General features: G+C 39.8%; 1 protein-coding gene across 5 annotated transcripts in view; it reads right to left on the reverse strand.

The window, feature by feature from the left end:
• SNAP91 (synaptosome associated protein 91) overlaps positions 1 to 15,702 on the reverse strand; it is a 667,800-nt gene that overhangs the window by 278,648 nt on the left and 373,450 nt on the right. For all 5 annotated transcript variants that reach the window (XM_085611031.1, XM_085611030.1, XM_085611029.1 and 2 more), the window contains exon 12: positions 9,139 to 9,166. In XM_085611031.1, coding sequence (XP_085467157.1) covers positions 9,139 to 9,166 — 28 coding nt within the window. The remainder of the gene's footprint in view (positions 1 to 9,138; positions 9,167 to 15,702) is intronic.

A 15,702-nucleotide genomic window follows, 5' to 3' on the forward strand; every position in this document is an offset into this window, starting at 1 on the left:
CAAATCAAATTTAATTGGATTTTGTTGATAGCCATATGTACACATGTCCAGCATGTAAGTTGAGTCTTGGCACCCACAACTCTAGTCAGCACGTGTCGCATGAATCTAAAGTTAATGCCAATACCTTGATAAACAGTGAGTGTAAATATACTGCTTCTAAGGTGCTTTCTTTTTCCGCTTGTCTCATCAATTGTAGATCCTTCCCCAAATTATCCTTAGATATCTTTAACTTACTTTTGAAGATATATGAGACTATGATCCTAACTGAAACTTGGTTGAAGGATACATCTACATCAGATATTGTGCAATCCATCCCCTGGTTTTCTAATCCAACACTTAAGCAGGGAGGGTAAACTGGGACGTGAAATTGCAGTGGTTTATTGATCAAATTCTATATGTTTTACTTCAAAAATGAGTTGAATTAGAAATGTTGAAACGCTGACTTTACAATTAAACTACCACCATCTTTCTCTCTACCACGTGCCCTAATTTAAAGACCCCCACATTGCCATATTGATTCCCTACAACAGCTTGCTGATGTAATTGGACAATTGTCTCTTCAATAGCCTAGCTTCACGGTGCCAAGTGATTTTAACTTACATATAAATGATCTGAATTGTCCTAGTCAATCAATTTAAGAAAAAATTAGAAGGTGTCAATTTAAAACAATTAGAGTTTGGCCTCATGCAGAAGGCTGGCCTCACTTTGGATCTTATTTTTTTAAACCTTCTCAATTTTCAAACTAAGCCTGCTCTTAAAATGGTTTGGCATGACCATTTTCTGGTGCCTTTTTCTTTCACTATACTGATGAATCAAAGATGCCAGGAACTGGCACAAAAACTCTCAAAAGAAATTCTTATGGCTGAGGCCCTTTAATCTATTCCCCTAAATCTTACGGGCTCTCACGATATCGATGCCGAAATCTTCACTAACTGGCTATCTGAGTCCTTTGATTGTATTGTCCCAAAAAAAGTCCACATCTCAAGAAGCTCAAAGCCTTCCACTCACCGATTCTCAGCCTCCCTAAAAGAGGAAAAAAGTCTTTGTAAATTACTAGAGAGAAAATGGAGAAAATCATATGAAGAGGATGCAAAAACCATCCCTAAAACCGCCTTAAAGGAGTTTTGTAAATCTATACGCAAGGCACATAGCGAATGCATCTCAACTCAAATTTCATCTGCTTGTTATATGCCCCATGAACTTTTTTAAATTATCGGTTCTTTTCTTTCTCCCACTGTCTAAGAAAATAAAATCCCTCCTTCAACCAAACTATGTGACGATCTTTCTGACTTTTTATCAGAACATTTAGACAAGATATGCTCAATTCTCAAGGCAAGGTCTGATTGTTAACCACTATGCCTCGAGCTTCCCGCTTAGACCTTTGTTATCAGATTTTGCACCTGTATCTCTTGAAGATTCTACTAAAGAACATGCAAAGTGTAAATATGGATCCACTCTTGACCAATGCTCCTTACCATCATAAATCTGATGCCCACCTCTGCCAACCCTATACTGAATTATACCCTGAACAATTCTTTGGAGTCTGCCATGGTTCCCAGGAGTTGGAAACAAGCACTTCTTCTCCCATTATTGAAGGATCCAAAAGCTGAACCACACACTAAGTGATTTTAGACCAATTTCACTTTTGCCGGCTGTTTTGAAGTTACTGGAGAAAATAGCTAACAAGCAACTAAGCCATTATTTGAAATGTAACCATCTCTTGCATAACTCTACGTCCAAATTTTCATCCAGGTTTTAGTACCAAATCTGCCCTGTTAGAAGTCACAGAATATATTGAAGACAATCTTGACTAGAACTCCTGGGCTATTGTGGTTTTACTCGACCTGCCATCCGCATTTGATAGTTCAATTTCACTAAACAGGCTTAAGAAGTTTGGAATCCAAGGTCTTGCCTTGGGTTGCCTGAAATGTTTCCTTGAAGACAGAACTCAGGCAGTTTACCTTTCGCCATTTACAACTACTGCAAAATTACTTTTGGGCTTCGCATTGAGTACTACCCCTTTTAATGTAAATTTGTAGCCTTTGGTTAACCTCATTGAATCTTTGAGCTTACAAGTGATCTCATAAGCCGATGACACAATTGCTCCAGTCTTTTCAGGAGAATAATGAGGAGATGTTGACTTCGTTCCAGCAGTGTTTAAAAGAAGTGGTTGAGTGGATGTAAAATAATTGTCTCAAATTAAATTCAGAAAAAACTATTTTTTGGGGACAAAGAAAGTGCTCTCCAGATCCCTGCAGATATTGGCCAGTTGAGCTTGGTTCTTCTCCCACTCCCACCTCGACAGTAAGACATTTGGGTGCCAAATGTGATACTAATGTTTCTTTTGAATCTCAAATTCAGGTAATTTCTTCTCTTTGCTTTGCTAAACTCAAATCTCGAAAACGAATGCTGCATTTAGTCCCAGAATAGATTTTAAAGATCATTGTCGATATCACGGTAACTTCCAGATTCTATTTTGCCAACAGTTTGTACTTGGGCCTTCCGGCCTATTTGATCCTACTAGCCTTACACCGGAAAGGATATCTGTACTTAAGGAAAAGACTTAAACCGTACCTTCAAGTCAGGACACTTAGATCCAACAATTTTAAATTGCTGCAAGTCCCTACGGTTCGTATAGCCAGAAGAGGGGGCAGATCCTCTGTTTATTTTACACCCAACTCTGGTACTTTCTTCTGCTCAGTTTACGTAGGCTTCCCCTGAAACAATTAAAAAAAAGAATCTTATGACCTTTCTTTTTATCCAATTCTTATTGCTTAAAATCTTCCAGTCTGTAATTGCCTGACAATTTGCTTGTCACTAGCACCAAGATGCTTCTTTGGAAACAGCTCTGCACTCTACTATTTGGATTGGAGCTCCTTAACACTTTCATAAGGAACAGAGAGCTCAATCTTCATTGCAAGCCAATGTGACCTAAGCGACAGGTAGAAACATTGTAATTAATTAAAGTGATTGAAAATCATCGGCTAAAATCGAACTGACTCCTACCTTAAATCCCTTCCCCTCACACTCTGAAACAGCTTATTGTCTGGAATCAATCTGCAGCAAATGCAACAAGTGGTTCCATTCAGCTCCCAAGTACGTTTCTGGGCATCTTGATAACTGTGATATCCAAGGGCAGTTCATAGAGGTTAGTACAGTATGGGACAAATCTTTTTTATTTAGTCGCATCTTATGGCCAGGCATCCTGGCTTCTTTAAGACATAATACATGTGTATTTGTAAAGTGCACGTTCTCCCAGAAGGGCACCTGGGTACTAAATAAGAGATGTTTATTGTTACCCAACTCAATGGTACTCATTTTATCAACCTCAGAAGGAGGAAAGGCTCAGTGGACATGCCGGAATTTGAACCTGTGACCGAAACAAACCCCTACAGTGGATGCGTTAGCTCACTAATCCACCAGACGGGGCTTTGAATTTGGATGCACTCTGTAAATTGCAGATAGTGAAATTCTAAGGCCTCAGAAATCAAATCACAAGTTTCAATGCCCTGAGGTTGGGATGGTACAGCTGATCATGAATCTGTATATAAAAAGCCTGGGCATAGTGGTAGCTTTTTGTTGGGATGAATAGCTTTTTCCAGGAGCAGCAGGTACCACATTGGACCAAGGAGAATTACCCTCATTGATGCATGCCACATCTTCACGAGCAATAGTCAGGGAAAAGCATAAGCAGATGTCTGTGATCAGCTGATTTATAGTGCATTGCCTATGGATTGTTCGTGTGTGTACCTAAAGTTAATGTCTTGCATTTTATATTCTCACACGTGGCAAACAGGTCTCCTGCTGGGGTCCCACGACTGCAGAAGTATTGCTGAAGTCCTTGAGTGTTTATTTACCATTAGTATCTTTGTTGACCCATCCTGCTGAGCAGGTCCGCAAAGTCAATGTCCACTGTAGGGAGGTGTTCCACTAGTAGGAGGACATGATAATAATGAATGGTCCAGTGCCAAATTGTCAGCATTAGCTTCGACAACTGTGATAAAGGCATGCACTCAAGTGTCTGGGTCATATATTGTGGTAATATTGTCAGTGAGAATGACCACTGCTTTGTTGCTAATGAGCGTGAAATGCTTGAAGCGCCAACTAAATTGCCAGCAGTTCCGGAATGCTGATGTGACCTCATGGTCGCTAAGGAGACCACTTTCCCTGAATTGTGACCTGATCTATATGTGCTCACCACTTCCTGTGGGAGGTGTCACTGTATCTTCAATTGCAGCAGGAGGGTCAAATATCAACCTGCCCAGTAATAAGTTATTGTTCTGCCCTCTGCAGTTAGTACTGGACATTGGGCTGCAATAATAGTGGATCTTGCCACTGCCCAGTAACCTGTGACCATTTTCTTGCAAGCCAATCTTGCAGAGGGTGCATGTGCACCCCTGTGAACAGGCATGATGTTTGGTAAGGGAGATGATGCCTTTGAAATGCCATCACCCTCTTGTTGCTGAGGCAGGTTTTGCCTGTGACTTTTTTTGGTATGACTCCCAAAAACAGTTGCCAATGGTGGGGACAAATATGAGAGTTTTTGGCATATACTTCTTGGTGTGGATGAAGGGGATTGCTTCCAGATGTCCCAATATGAAAAGAGCTGAATGGTGTTACACGGAAGATGCTACGTTATCCCTGCCAGACCTTTGGTAACTACCCAAAGGGCTGTTGTGACCCCAAGGGATAGGACTGTGATTAATAATGAACTCCACTTACCACAAACTGAGGTGCTGATACAGGGCTGAGTGGATGGGGATAAAGAAGTAGGCAGCCTTGAGATAGAGGGATGTTACGAAGTCTCCGATGCAGAGCAGTGCAATGATGTATTAGCTAGTTGTCAACTTGCAGTGCTCCAACGTGATGTATCAATTGAGCGGTTGTGAATTGAGTATTGACTGCAATATCCCATTATTCTTGGGTATCAGAAAGTAGAGAATATAGATGCATTACCCTGACTGATGTAGAAGGAAAGGGTCTATAGCTTTCTTTTGAACTAACATCTGCACTTCCTATTACAAAAAATGTAGTTGGTCTTGGCTGATGCTGTGATGGTATGGTGAAATATTCAGTGGGGTGGTGTGGAATTCCAGGCAGTAGCATCGGGTGATGATGGAAAGCACCCACTGATCCGAGGTTATAGCCTTCCACTCCTGTTACAAAGGAAACTCGTTGCAGACTTTACAGTAGCTCATGCTTGTTGTTGTTGAAAGTCTGACTTTGGAGACTGGTTCTGTAGTGCGTCCATGGCTTTTTCCTTATCTTTTTAGATTTTTTCTAGCATGGCTTCGACCTGTGACCTAAAGAGGTGTTCCCCATGAAATGGAAATTGATACAGTGCTGTTAACAGCAACAAAAACTCACCAGAAGGCAGCAGACCTCGGCAGGCAGAATGACTGAACTTCCCATGCCAGCTCCACTGGCTCCCCATTTACAAATGAGCACAATTCAAACTCTTCACCCGCACTTATAAGGCACTACATAACACTGGCTCAGCATACCTCAACTATCAGGTCTGCTTTCACAAACCTTCCAGACACCTCCACTAATCTGAAATCCTACTTGCACCAACTCCATGCATAAGGAAAACCAGATCCAGCAGTTGAGCTTTCTCCTGAATCACTCCGAAAGTGTGTAACGACCTGAAGCTACACATAAGAGCCCCATCTTCACTTTTTGAATTCTGCAAAAAGCTGAAGACCTGGCTTTTCGAGAAGTCTCATTAGGCCCTGGGTGTGCCCAGATTCACACCGCTCAACACCAGGATACCCTCCTGGGTAATAGTGCACTCTACAAATCTGGGTAACATAACATCATATATTCCTCAGAATAGAAACTGCACAATATAAACCAGACTGGGCAGTGGATAAAGTTCTAGGCAATAATGTGCCTGGATGCAGTATTCGCTGCATCTAAGGTACTCCTAATATTGGTGTTTGATATGGTCTTTTTCTCTGCCTGTATGTGTCATAAGGTTGCTTAGCCATCTCCTCCACCTCCTTCAACTCTTATTGGCAATACCTTCTACCATCAGAGGAGGCTGACTGAGTTTGCAATACAACATTGCTCAGCTGGCCCCAGCTTCCATCAATTTCACTGCAGCATTGATTTTCTTGCTCTCCTTCTCAAGTGGAAGGGTGTCTTCCATGCCCTGCATGAAAGCACTTTTGCGTGCTGTATGTATGACAAGGAGATCAGGTGTGACATGCGCTCTAACACATGTAGGGTCCTGTGGAGCACCTTTAGACTTATTCCCCACCCTAGGTTTGAACACTCACACTTTCACTGGGTCCTTGAAGTTATCAGTGAAGCATTTAAACTATCTGGACTGCTCTATCTTCGAGAACGTCTTAAGGAGAATGGCATCAACTTTTTCCACTACGTGAAATCTGACCTTGTGGTGGTCTGCCCCTGGCTGAATGACATGTGGTATGCAGTTGTGTTTGACTGGGTATGGCTCCAACAATGGCTCACCTTGAAGAAGAGTTACATTATAGTCATACCAAGGGTCTTCTCCATCATCCTTGGGTACTGGGTCCTCGTGATTTTTGCAGATGTGCATTGGAATCTGGATCAGCTTCTGTATGCATATATTTTGCTGCGTATGGTGACTGGGAAGTTTACTGTGCAGGTGAAAGTGTAGGCTCCTTGGGATTTTTAATTTGGGCATGGGGTAAGTATAAGGCTCCTGTGAAACTGTCTCCTCAAAGGTGTAGCTCACCTCTACTATCTTCTAGAAAAGAGTCACTCGAAGGTAAACTTGAGGCAGGCTTTGGAGTTGATTCTGAGGCAGGATGTGTAGGCTCTCGGGCCCGATGCACAGTGTCAAATTTTAACTTCTGGAGCTACAGAAATATATGGCACTGATGGTGCCTTTTGAGGTAGGGATATATTGGAAATATTGGACAACACCAACCCAACTCTTGAGACCTAATTGGAGGCGGTTCTGGGCGGATGCTCTTTGTGGAGTGTTTGAGAAACCTTCAGTGTGGTCTTTGTCCTTGGTGTGAGTTTTGACAAGTGCCCTGGGGAAGAATAATCTACAAAGTTGGAATCATTTGAGGACACAAATCATGGGTCCCCAGGCTACCAAAAGGCCCACTCCTTTTGCTTTCGGAGCAAGCCCCTCTGACATCCTCAATCAATTGTTTAGACAGTGGCTCAGGAGAGCCGCTGCACTACTTATTATAATGCACCCACAGTCTATCCCTTTGAAGTAGTCGGATGCTCTTCTTGCAGTGAAAAACTTTAAGGTCAGACAGGCACATTGCTGTATTCCTTGTCAGACAGAGGTTACAGTGTTAATGCTGGGTCTAACACAGGAACTTACTATTGCAACTAGGATAAATGATCTATTATCCTGAACCTCCCTCCACACAAGCCATCCTTATACGATCTGACGCCAGTTTTCTTTGTCCATTTCAGCTCCGAAGAGGTGATGGTGCATAAAGCTCCTGTCTGGTGCAGCTTAATTTTCCGGTCTCCTGACGTTGAAGTTATTAAGCTTCTGTACTCTGGTATTGGAGCACTCGAGCCATCAGTCTGACAATATGGCAGAAAAAACAATCTAAGTTTGAGTCTATGTCTTAATGCATTGTGAGGATATATTACAAATCACCATGAGGTGGAAACTGCTTCGAAAAAAAATACCTTACATTGTCCTCACTGAACACTAGCTGGAAGGAGTGTTTACAATATGTGATCTACTGCACCATATGCTTCAAACACCTAGATCATGTGCGACACATTTCCCTAAATATTCACTAGGCAACATACAACCTCCCTGTAAAATGTTACTTATTTCTGTACAACTTATACCAAAACAAGAAAAGCCTTACATCAGTTAAAATGTTACAATATCGTACTATTTTACCATTCTTCCGCAAAGCCACTTTTCATGTTGCTATTGGGAGGTCATTGCCCCTTGTACAAGACACTTGCTATGTTATCTGTGCTCACACTGTCATTCTCCTGATTATCACCCTAAATTGAGGAACTGAAGAGCAAAACAAAAATAGAGTCTCCGGGCAATTGTTTGCCTTATTTCACACACCTTTGTGAGACTAATACGGGCAATAGCTTCACTTGCAGATCTAGCTCACCTAAGAAGAGAATACGAGATCAGGCTGACCATAAACAGCCAAGACGCTATTAATTCAGAAAAAGAATATTTAATACTATCCAGTTTTGTAAGGCCAACTCCTGTAAAACCACAAAATAACGTCTCTCTCATAAGAAAGCAAGACATTAGTATAGCAAGAAAGGTACACCTGTACACATCATTTAGCAAAACCTTCCATGCACATTTGTATCGCCCGCGGGAGTTCACTCCTTTCCTCACTATCTTGGCATGTTGGCGATTACCTAAATTGGGGACCCTGTTGGATCAAGTGGAGCACGAGTCTTAGAAGGTATTTCGGTTCCCAGAACATTGTATAACTAAGTTGGAATTCAAAAGATAATGAAACACAGTTAATGATTAGATAGTGGTCTGAGTTGCAATCATATGCTTATGGACAAGCGAAACATCTTGCCAATCAGTCTTTTACGACCAGTCACATAATAACTCATATGTGTGGCCTCCTTTGCAATCGGTGACTATAGTAGCATGTTTGACATTGGGCTTCCTGGAATGCCAAAGCCTATCTGCTCGGGCTGCTAGAATCAGGTGGGGCAAAGGGTCAGTCTAAGACACAATTAAGCTGGAATCATCTAACTTTCACTGAGCCCTCTCTGGTGCTGAATATGGTAGTTAATGATATTATGCATCTTGGTACAGAGCATTGGTGCAGTGTCCAAAGCAGAGGATGTGCCAGTAAAAAAGTACCCAGTAGTCTTCAGATCTAGATCAATGAGGGAGGCAGGTGACTAACAGTAATTAATGCCCAAGTGGCCCCTGCCTTTCAGGATAGTCCCCAAATAAGAATTTGCTTTTGCAAAAAGGGACATCGACCCAACTGCTCACCTTTTCTTTTTTTTCGTTACAACAAAGTCTTGTCAGGAATGATTTGTGTTCTTACAAAGTGCAATGTATACAGAAAACTAACTTACCATGCCTTTTGTTATGTCTTGAAATATTAATAATCACAGATTTTTGAAGTGTTTTGCCTTCAATCAAAAAGTTCTTAGAATTACCTTATTCAATGGAGAAGAGGCACTGGATCTAAAGGTAAAGACAGAAACAGAATTTTCATTACTTATAGTATCATACACATGGTCAGAAATCGCATGTACTTTACAGATCACAAAAACAAATCTAATTTCAAGTGCTAGGCAGTTTCATTTTCTAATGAAACATGTTTCTCTTCAACAAGTCAACTTTCTTAATCATGTATACAAGAGAAAATGAATTGTCTTGTGAAAATATACAAGTGTATGGAAAATCGAAATGACTTCCCGAGACGGATTTAAGAAATACAAAGTTTCTACAAGAAAAATGAATTGTGTTCGTAAGAAATATGTACACAGTAAAATGGTAAAGTGCAAACCAAGGAAATTTGTTGTTACATATTTGCTAACTTCATTGGCTCTGGCACCTGATACAGATCAATAAGCAAGTACCGGATAGGACAGAAAGAGAAACAGTGACTTGTGCAAGACACAATTGTGGGTTGCTTCGGACGGTCTGTATTTAAGAGGTGATTTTTTTTCATGCTTGTGGCTTATAACAGTGGGAAATACTCAGTTGCTTCAGACTTTGGTGGAGGGGAACAGGGATTCTCAAGAAAAAGGCACAGGGTAATTTGTCTTTGCGAAAAATAAAAATGCATCAAAAGTAAATAGTGCATAATTGAGACTCAAGGAAAAGCATAGACGGGAAAAGGGAGACACCAACAGGCAAGTGTTGCATTAAAGCAAGACCGGTTTGTATAATTAGTGGCTTATAAGGAATATGAGGGTATTTATAGATTTATTAACAAAATTAGAGGAAACATAACAGCTTATAGACCTGTATTTACGGATGTCTACTCACTCCGATGTAAGAGTGTTACTTTGCAGGCTGGACTCCGACGCTAGTCAACAATTACTGACGTTTCACATTATCGTTAAAGTAAACATCAAAAACAATACCAGACCCACCAATGCTACCACCATATCACAAACCTCCGATGGAAAAAAAAAAAAGAGGCCCTTGCCACAGGTCATATTATTCTTCCCTTTAATTCTGTATCACCACAGCCATGGGAGAAGAAAGGTACAAAAAATACTTTGACAACTGTTGGTAAGGTAGGCGTGGGCACGGGGCGGGGGTGTTAATTAAAACCTTAGACCAAAAAGTAAGAGATCCCTAATTCCAAGTTTCTTAGGTGCCCATTTCCACAATATATTGAACTCTGACATTTCTCCTGTAGCAGAGTCAATATTGAGGGTGGTGTTTAGGGAGGTCAAACATGACCAGATTTTGTAGGTCTGTCATGCCATGTCCTGTAATTAGCATAGGATTCAAAATCCACACAGTAGTGATAAATGGGAAGGATCCAGACATGGCAATTTCGAGCACTAATATCTTCCTGATGCAGACAGAAGTGAATGAATATGATATTAAAGGAGCACAGCCATTTCACGACAGGGTCTTGAGCTTGCTTTTATTACATGATGTAATAACATTTATTATTATAGTTATTATTAAAAAACTATATAGATGTGGACTCTTTACTAAGAGCCTGAGCACTTCAAATGTGCCACACATCCACAAAGTTATTGGAAACCGAGGTTGTGCCTGTCCAACATATTTTAGCTGAAAGAAAGACCATTTTACAAAAAAAACTAGGATCAATATTAAAGACAACATGTTGGAAATAAGACAGACCTCTTTAGATATGAACACGTGCACCATGGGTTGTCCGACTATCACTTATTCTCATTATGATAGATCAAGTAAATGCAACTAGCATTTTTCCTTTCGGCATAACTACAGGAAGTAAAACAAATGGCCACAGCAATTCCAACTCTATAGGTGCTTATATACTTAAATAGGGATATAAGCAAAGGTGTCAAACACAAGCTGGCTCAGTGAGTTAACCACTTGCTGCTGTCACCAGATGTTACCTGCTTATTAAGCCTTTGAACCCCAGCAGCACTAACCAAGGTTTCATGTTTCTGGTATCAGAAACTAAATACCACTTAATTGGCAAATGACACATGTTGATCATAGTGCTTCAAAAGGGAAAACATGTCCAGCTCTACGTGGTTAAATAAATCACAGCACTTCATTTCCTCACTATGAGGGATGATAGTATATTTACAGTAGTCCAGAAGTATATAATGTTCATAATTTTGCAGTTTTATATCGCACAAACTTTGCTGAAGGCATTAAACATTTTTTTCTTTTAAAGGCACAGAGGATTAAGAAATGTTCCCAGAATCACAAGACGTTGAGCAAGGCCAGTATTCCAACTCGATTCCACAGTTCCATGGTCAACAGTTCTAAATACTCAGTCACATCACCTCCCAGTATCCCATTGGCTAGTTTACCTAATTTTGGAACCAAATTGGGAAAGCGGGAAGACAGTGCGTCTGTGATACAGTTCTCTTGATGTCTACTAGCAAGATTTCACAATCATTTAGTCGGGTATACTTACCTTTAAAGTAGATTGCAAGAATTGGGTATTGCATTGCTAAATGACGACTACGATAGTAATCTGCTGATCCGATTTAGTGAAGGCGAATTGGCATTTTGTGCAATCACACTTTTGAGGAACAATGCAAGGAATCTTTGGGTATGTCACGATGCTGCTTGCATGGAAACTAATACATTTTCTTTTTTCCTATGGCTTGTATGCCCCATTGCCAAGTCTGTAATAATGGAAAGGGTGCAATGGCAAATCTGTTCCCTCATTTACACAGAGCAACACGAGCAAGGGAAGCACTTTGGAGCAAAACTTCTGCCCGCACAATTCATATTAAAAAAGGCGGATGCACAAGCATATACAGCCCAAGCAATACCAAATTCCCCCTGGGCACTTAAGTAATATGGTCTCGGGTACATATTTTAGAAGTGAAGCATGTTTGACCAAGGAGAAAACAGGTCATGCAATGCCAATCCACGGAGGGGGTGGAGGGGGGGGGGGGGGGGGGGACATAGCATAAAATTGTAGATGAAATCTTGAAATCTTGGGCACTTCAAGCCAATGGAAGACGTCTTAGCACCCTTCACTAACTATGTGAATACCACATTGATGCTGCAGTGAATTCACACAGTTCAAATTTGTGATCGGTTGCAATAGTTGGGGATAGGCCGAGCCACAGAAGTGGGGTACTGTTATATATGAAGAAGTTTGGGAATCCTGGGTGGGAAGACTTTTGACAGTTCCCACAGATTCAAGAACTTTCCTTCACAGGACCTTGATAAGTCTGATTTTAGCCAAAGTGTGATGTTTGTGAGGCATTCTAGGTAAGAAAAGGTAGAGGGATTCATATAGGTCACACCACCCTGGGCTGCCCCAGGTCCTGGTTCTCAGAAATGTCTGGGGTTGGTAGGCTTCCCCGGGCCCAAATAATGCAGTTATCTACATCCATAGAAAGACTGAAATTCCAAGGAAAAATCTCTTAATGTCCCTATATTGCATTTTGTGCATTTCCTGTCACGGCTAATAGGCTTACTCACATAAGTGAGGTACCATTTTTATTGGGAGGAGTGCGAGAATGCTGGGTTGTAGGATTTGTGACAATTCATGCAGTTCTGTCCTAGAACTGTGATAAAAGTCTGATTTTGTTGCCAAAGTTTGACATTTGCAGGGTATTCTGGATCAGAATATGTAGTGGGATCCACGCAAGCCACACCTTGAACTGGGGACTCGTTTTTAGAAATGTCTGGGGTTTGTAAGCTTCTCTGGGTGCCGGACGACCCTTGACTCAAATACTTCAACTACCAACATCCCTAAAATGACTGAAATAAGGCAAAAATCATGATGTCTCCATGATGGATTTTTGTGCCTTTCCCTTTCTAGGTGATAGGCATGTATGTGGTGTAGCAAAAATGCTGCACCACATGGGGTGCACAATTTTTATCAAGAGAAGTGTGGGAATCACAAAATAGTTGAACATTTGTTATTATCTATTGAATTCCTCTCCATTTTGGCTTCCGAATGTCGATGAAGGTGCAAGAAAAAACTTATTTTGACAAATACCCTCTAAATCTAATGATGAGATGGGCAACTCCAAATTCAGAGATGTGCAAATAACCACTATTCCTAATCTCAGGTCCCAGGCACATTCAAAACTATATCTACAGCTTTCCTTCATACTTATTTTATTCATAAACTTTTACCAGATTGATTGATGCATAGTCAGTTCAAAATTAAAAATGTTTATATGCAGAAGTTCGGATAATGCCTCTTGGAAATGTGTGTATTTTCGGACGACCCAAAACCACTACCTAGCCCACAAATGAAATTATCAGGCAGTATAATTTTTAAAGCAGAGCATCCAGGCAAAAAATACAGATGGCAACATAGCCACCTTTTTCTACTTTTTCTTGCTTAAATTCATTCGTTTTTTATTTCAATAATTAGTTTCTTTGACAAAACCATAGGCAATCTACAACAATGACCCTCAAATGACTTGCAAGTTTAATGCAATTTCAGAAATGCCCAGATTTCCAGTTCCACCTATGGGTTTCGCACATCTTTCCTCCACAAACTGCACATAGGTAGGAACAGCAAAAACAGGACATATTGACTACCATTTAGAAAACTACAATAACTGATGATAAAAAAAGAACACATATATACACACATATAGCCCACATATATACACACATATATATGCATACACACATATACATATTCACACATATACATATTCACACATATACATATTCACACATATACATATATTTCCACATATATACGCATATATACACACATACGCATATATGCATATGCACATATATACGCATATGCACATATATACGCATATGCACATATATACACATGCGCATATGCACATATATACACATGCGCATATGCACATATATACACATGCGCATATGCACATATATACACATGCGCATATGCACATATATACACATGCGCATATGCACATATATACACATGCGCATATGCACATATATACACATGCGCATATGCACATATATACACATGCGCATATGCACATATATACACATGCGCATATGCACATATATACACATGCGCATATGCACATATATACACATGCGCATATGCACATATATACACATATGCATATGCACATATATACACATATGCATATGCACATATATACACATGCATATGCACATATATACACATATGCATATGCACATATATACACATATGCACATGCACATATATACACATATGCACATATGCACATATATACACATATGCACATATGCACATATATACACATGCACATATGCAAATGCACATATATACACATATGCATATGCACATGCACATATATACACATGCAAATGCACATATATACACATATGCAAATGCACATATATACATATGCATATGCACATATATACACATGCATATGCACATATATACACATGCATATGCACATATATACACATGCATATGCACATATATACACATATGCACATATATACACATGCATATGCACATATATACACATATGCACATATATACACATATGCATATGCACATATATACGCATATGCACATATATACGCATATGCACATATATACGCATATGCACATATATATACGCATATGCACATATATATACGCATATGCACATATATATACGCATATGCACATATATACGCATATGCACATATATACGCATATGCACATATATACACATATGCACATATATACACATACACACATATACACACACAAATATGCATATACGCATATACGCATATACACATATGCATATACACATATATGCATATACACATATATGCATATACACATATATGCATATACACATATATGCATATACACATATATGCATATACACATATATGCATATACACATATATGCATATACACATATATGCATATACACATATATGCATATACACATATATGCATATACACATATATGCATATACACATATATGCATATACACATATATGCATATACACATATATGCATATACACATATATGCATATACACATATATGCATATACACATATATGCATATACACATATATGCATATACACATATATACACATGCACACACATATGCACACATATATACACACATGCACACATACACACAAATATGCATACATATTTACACATACACACATATATACACAAACATTTATACACAGACACACATATATACACATAGATACACATACATGTATACACATACACATACACATAGTTACTTAGTGGCGAAGGCCACTAGGTAGTTCTAATTAGGTCTGCTTTTCCATTGACTGAGCATTTTTTGGTTTACTAATAACTTTGGCCCCATTTAACAAAACTTTCAGAAAAAACTTCATCCACCTTAGCTCTTTCCTGGAAAGTTTTGGGTTGATCGGAGGGCCCCACAGGGGCCGAGAAAAAAGGGGGTCCAAAATGCAAAATCCCCATGCGTTTCCCATTGACTTCTTTAAAACAGGCTACAGCAAAACCTGTTGAAAGGAATTACACCAAACTCGGAAGGAAGCTAGATCTTGGCCTGCAGATATTTATTTGTGTGATTTGGTGTAAATCAGTTTAGTAGTTTTTGAGCGATTAAGGG

This window comes from Triturus cristatus, chromosome 6 (genome assembly GCF_964204655.1).
Source record: "Triturus cristatus chromosome 6, aTriCri1.1, whole genome shotgun sequence".
In the NCBI taxonomy this organism is placed as follows: domain Eukaryota; kingdom Metazoa; phylum Chordata; class Amphibia; order Caudata; family Salamandridae; genus Triturus; species Triturus cristatus.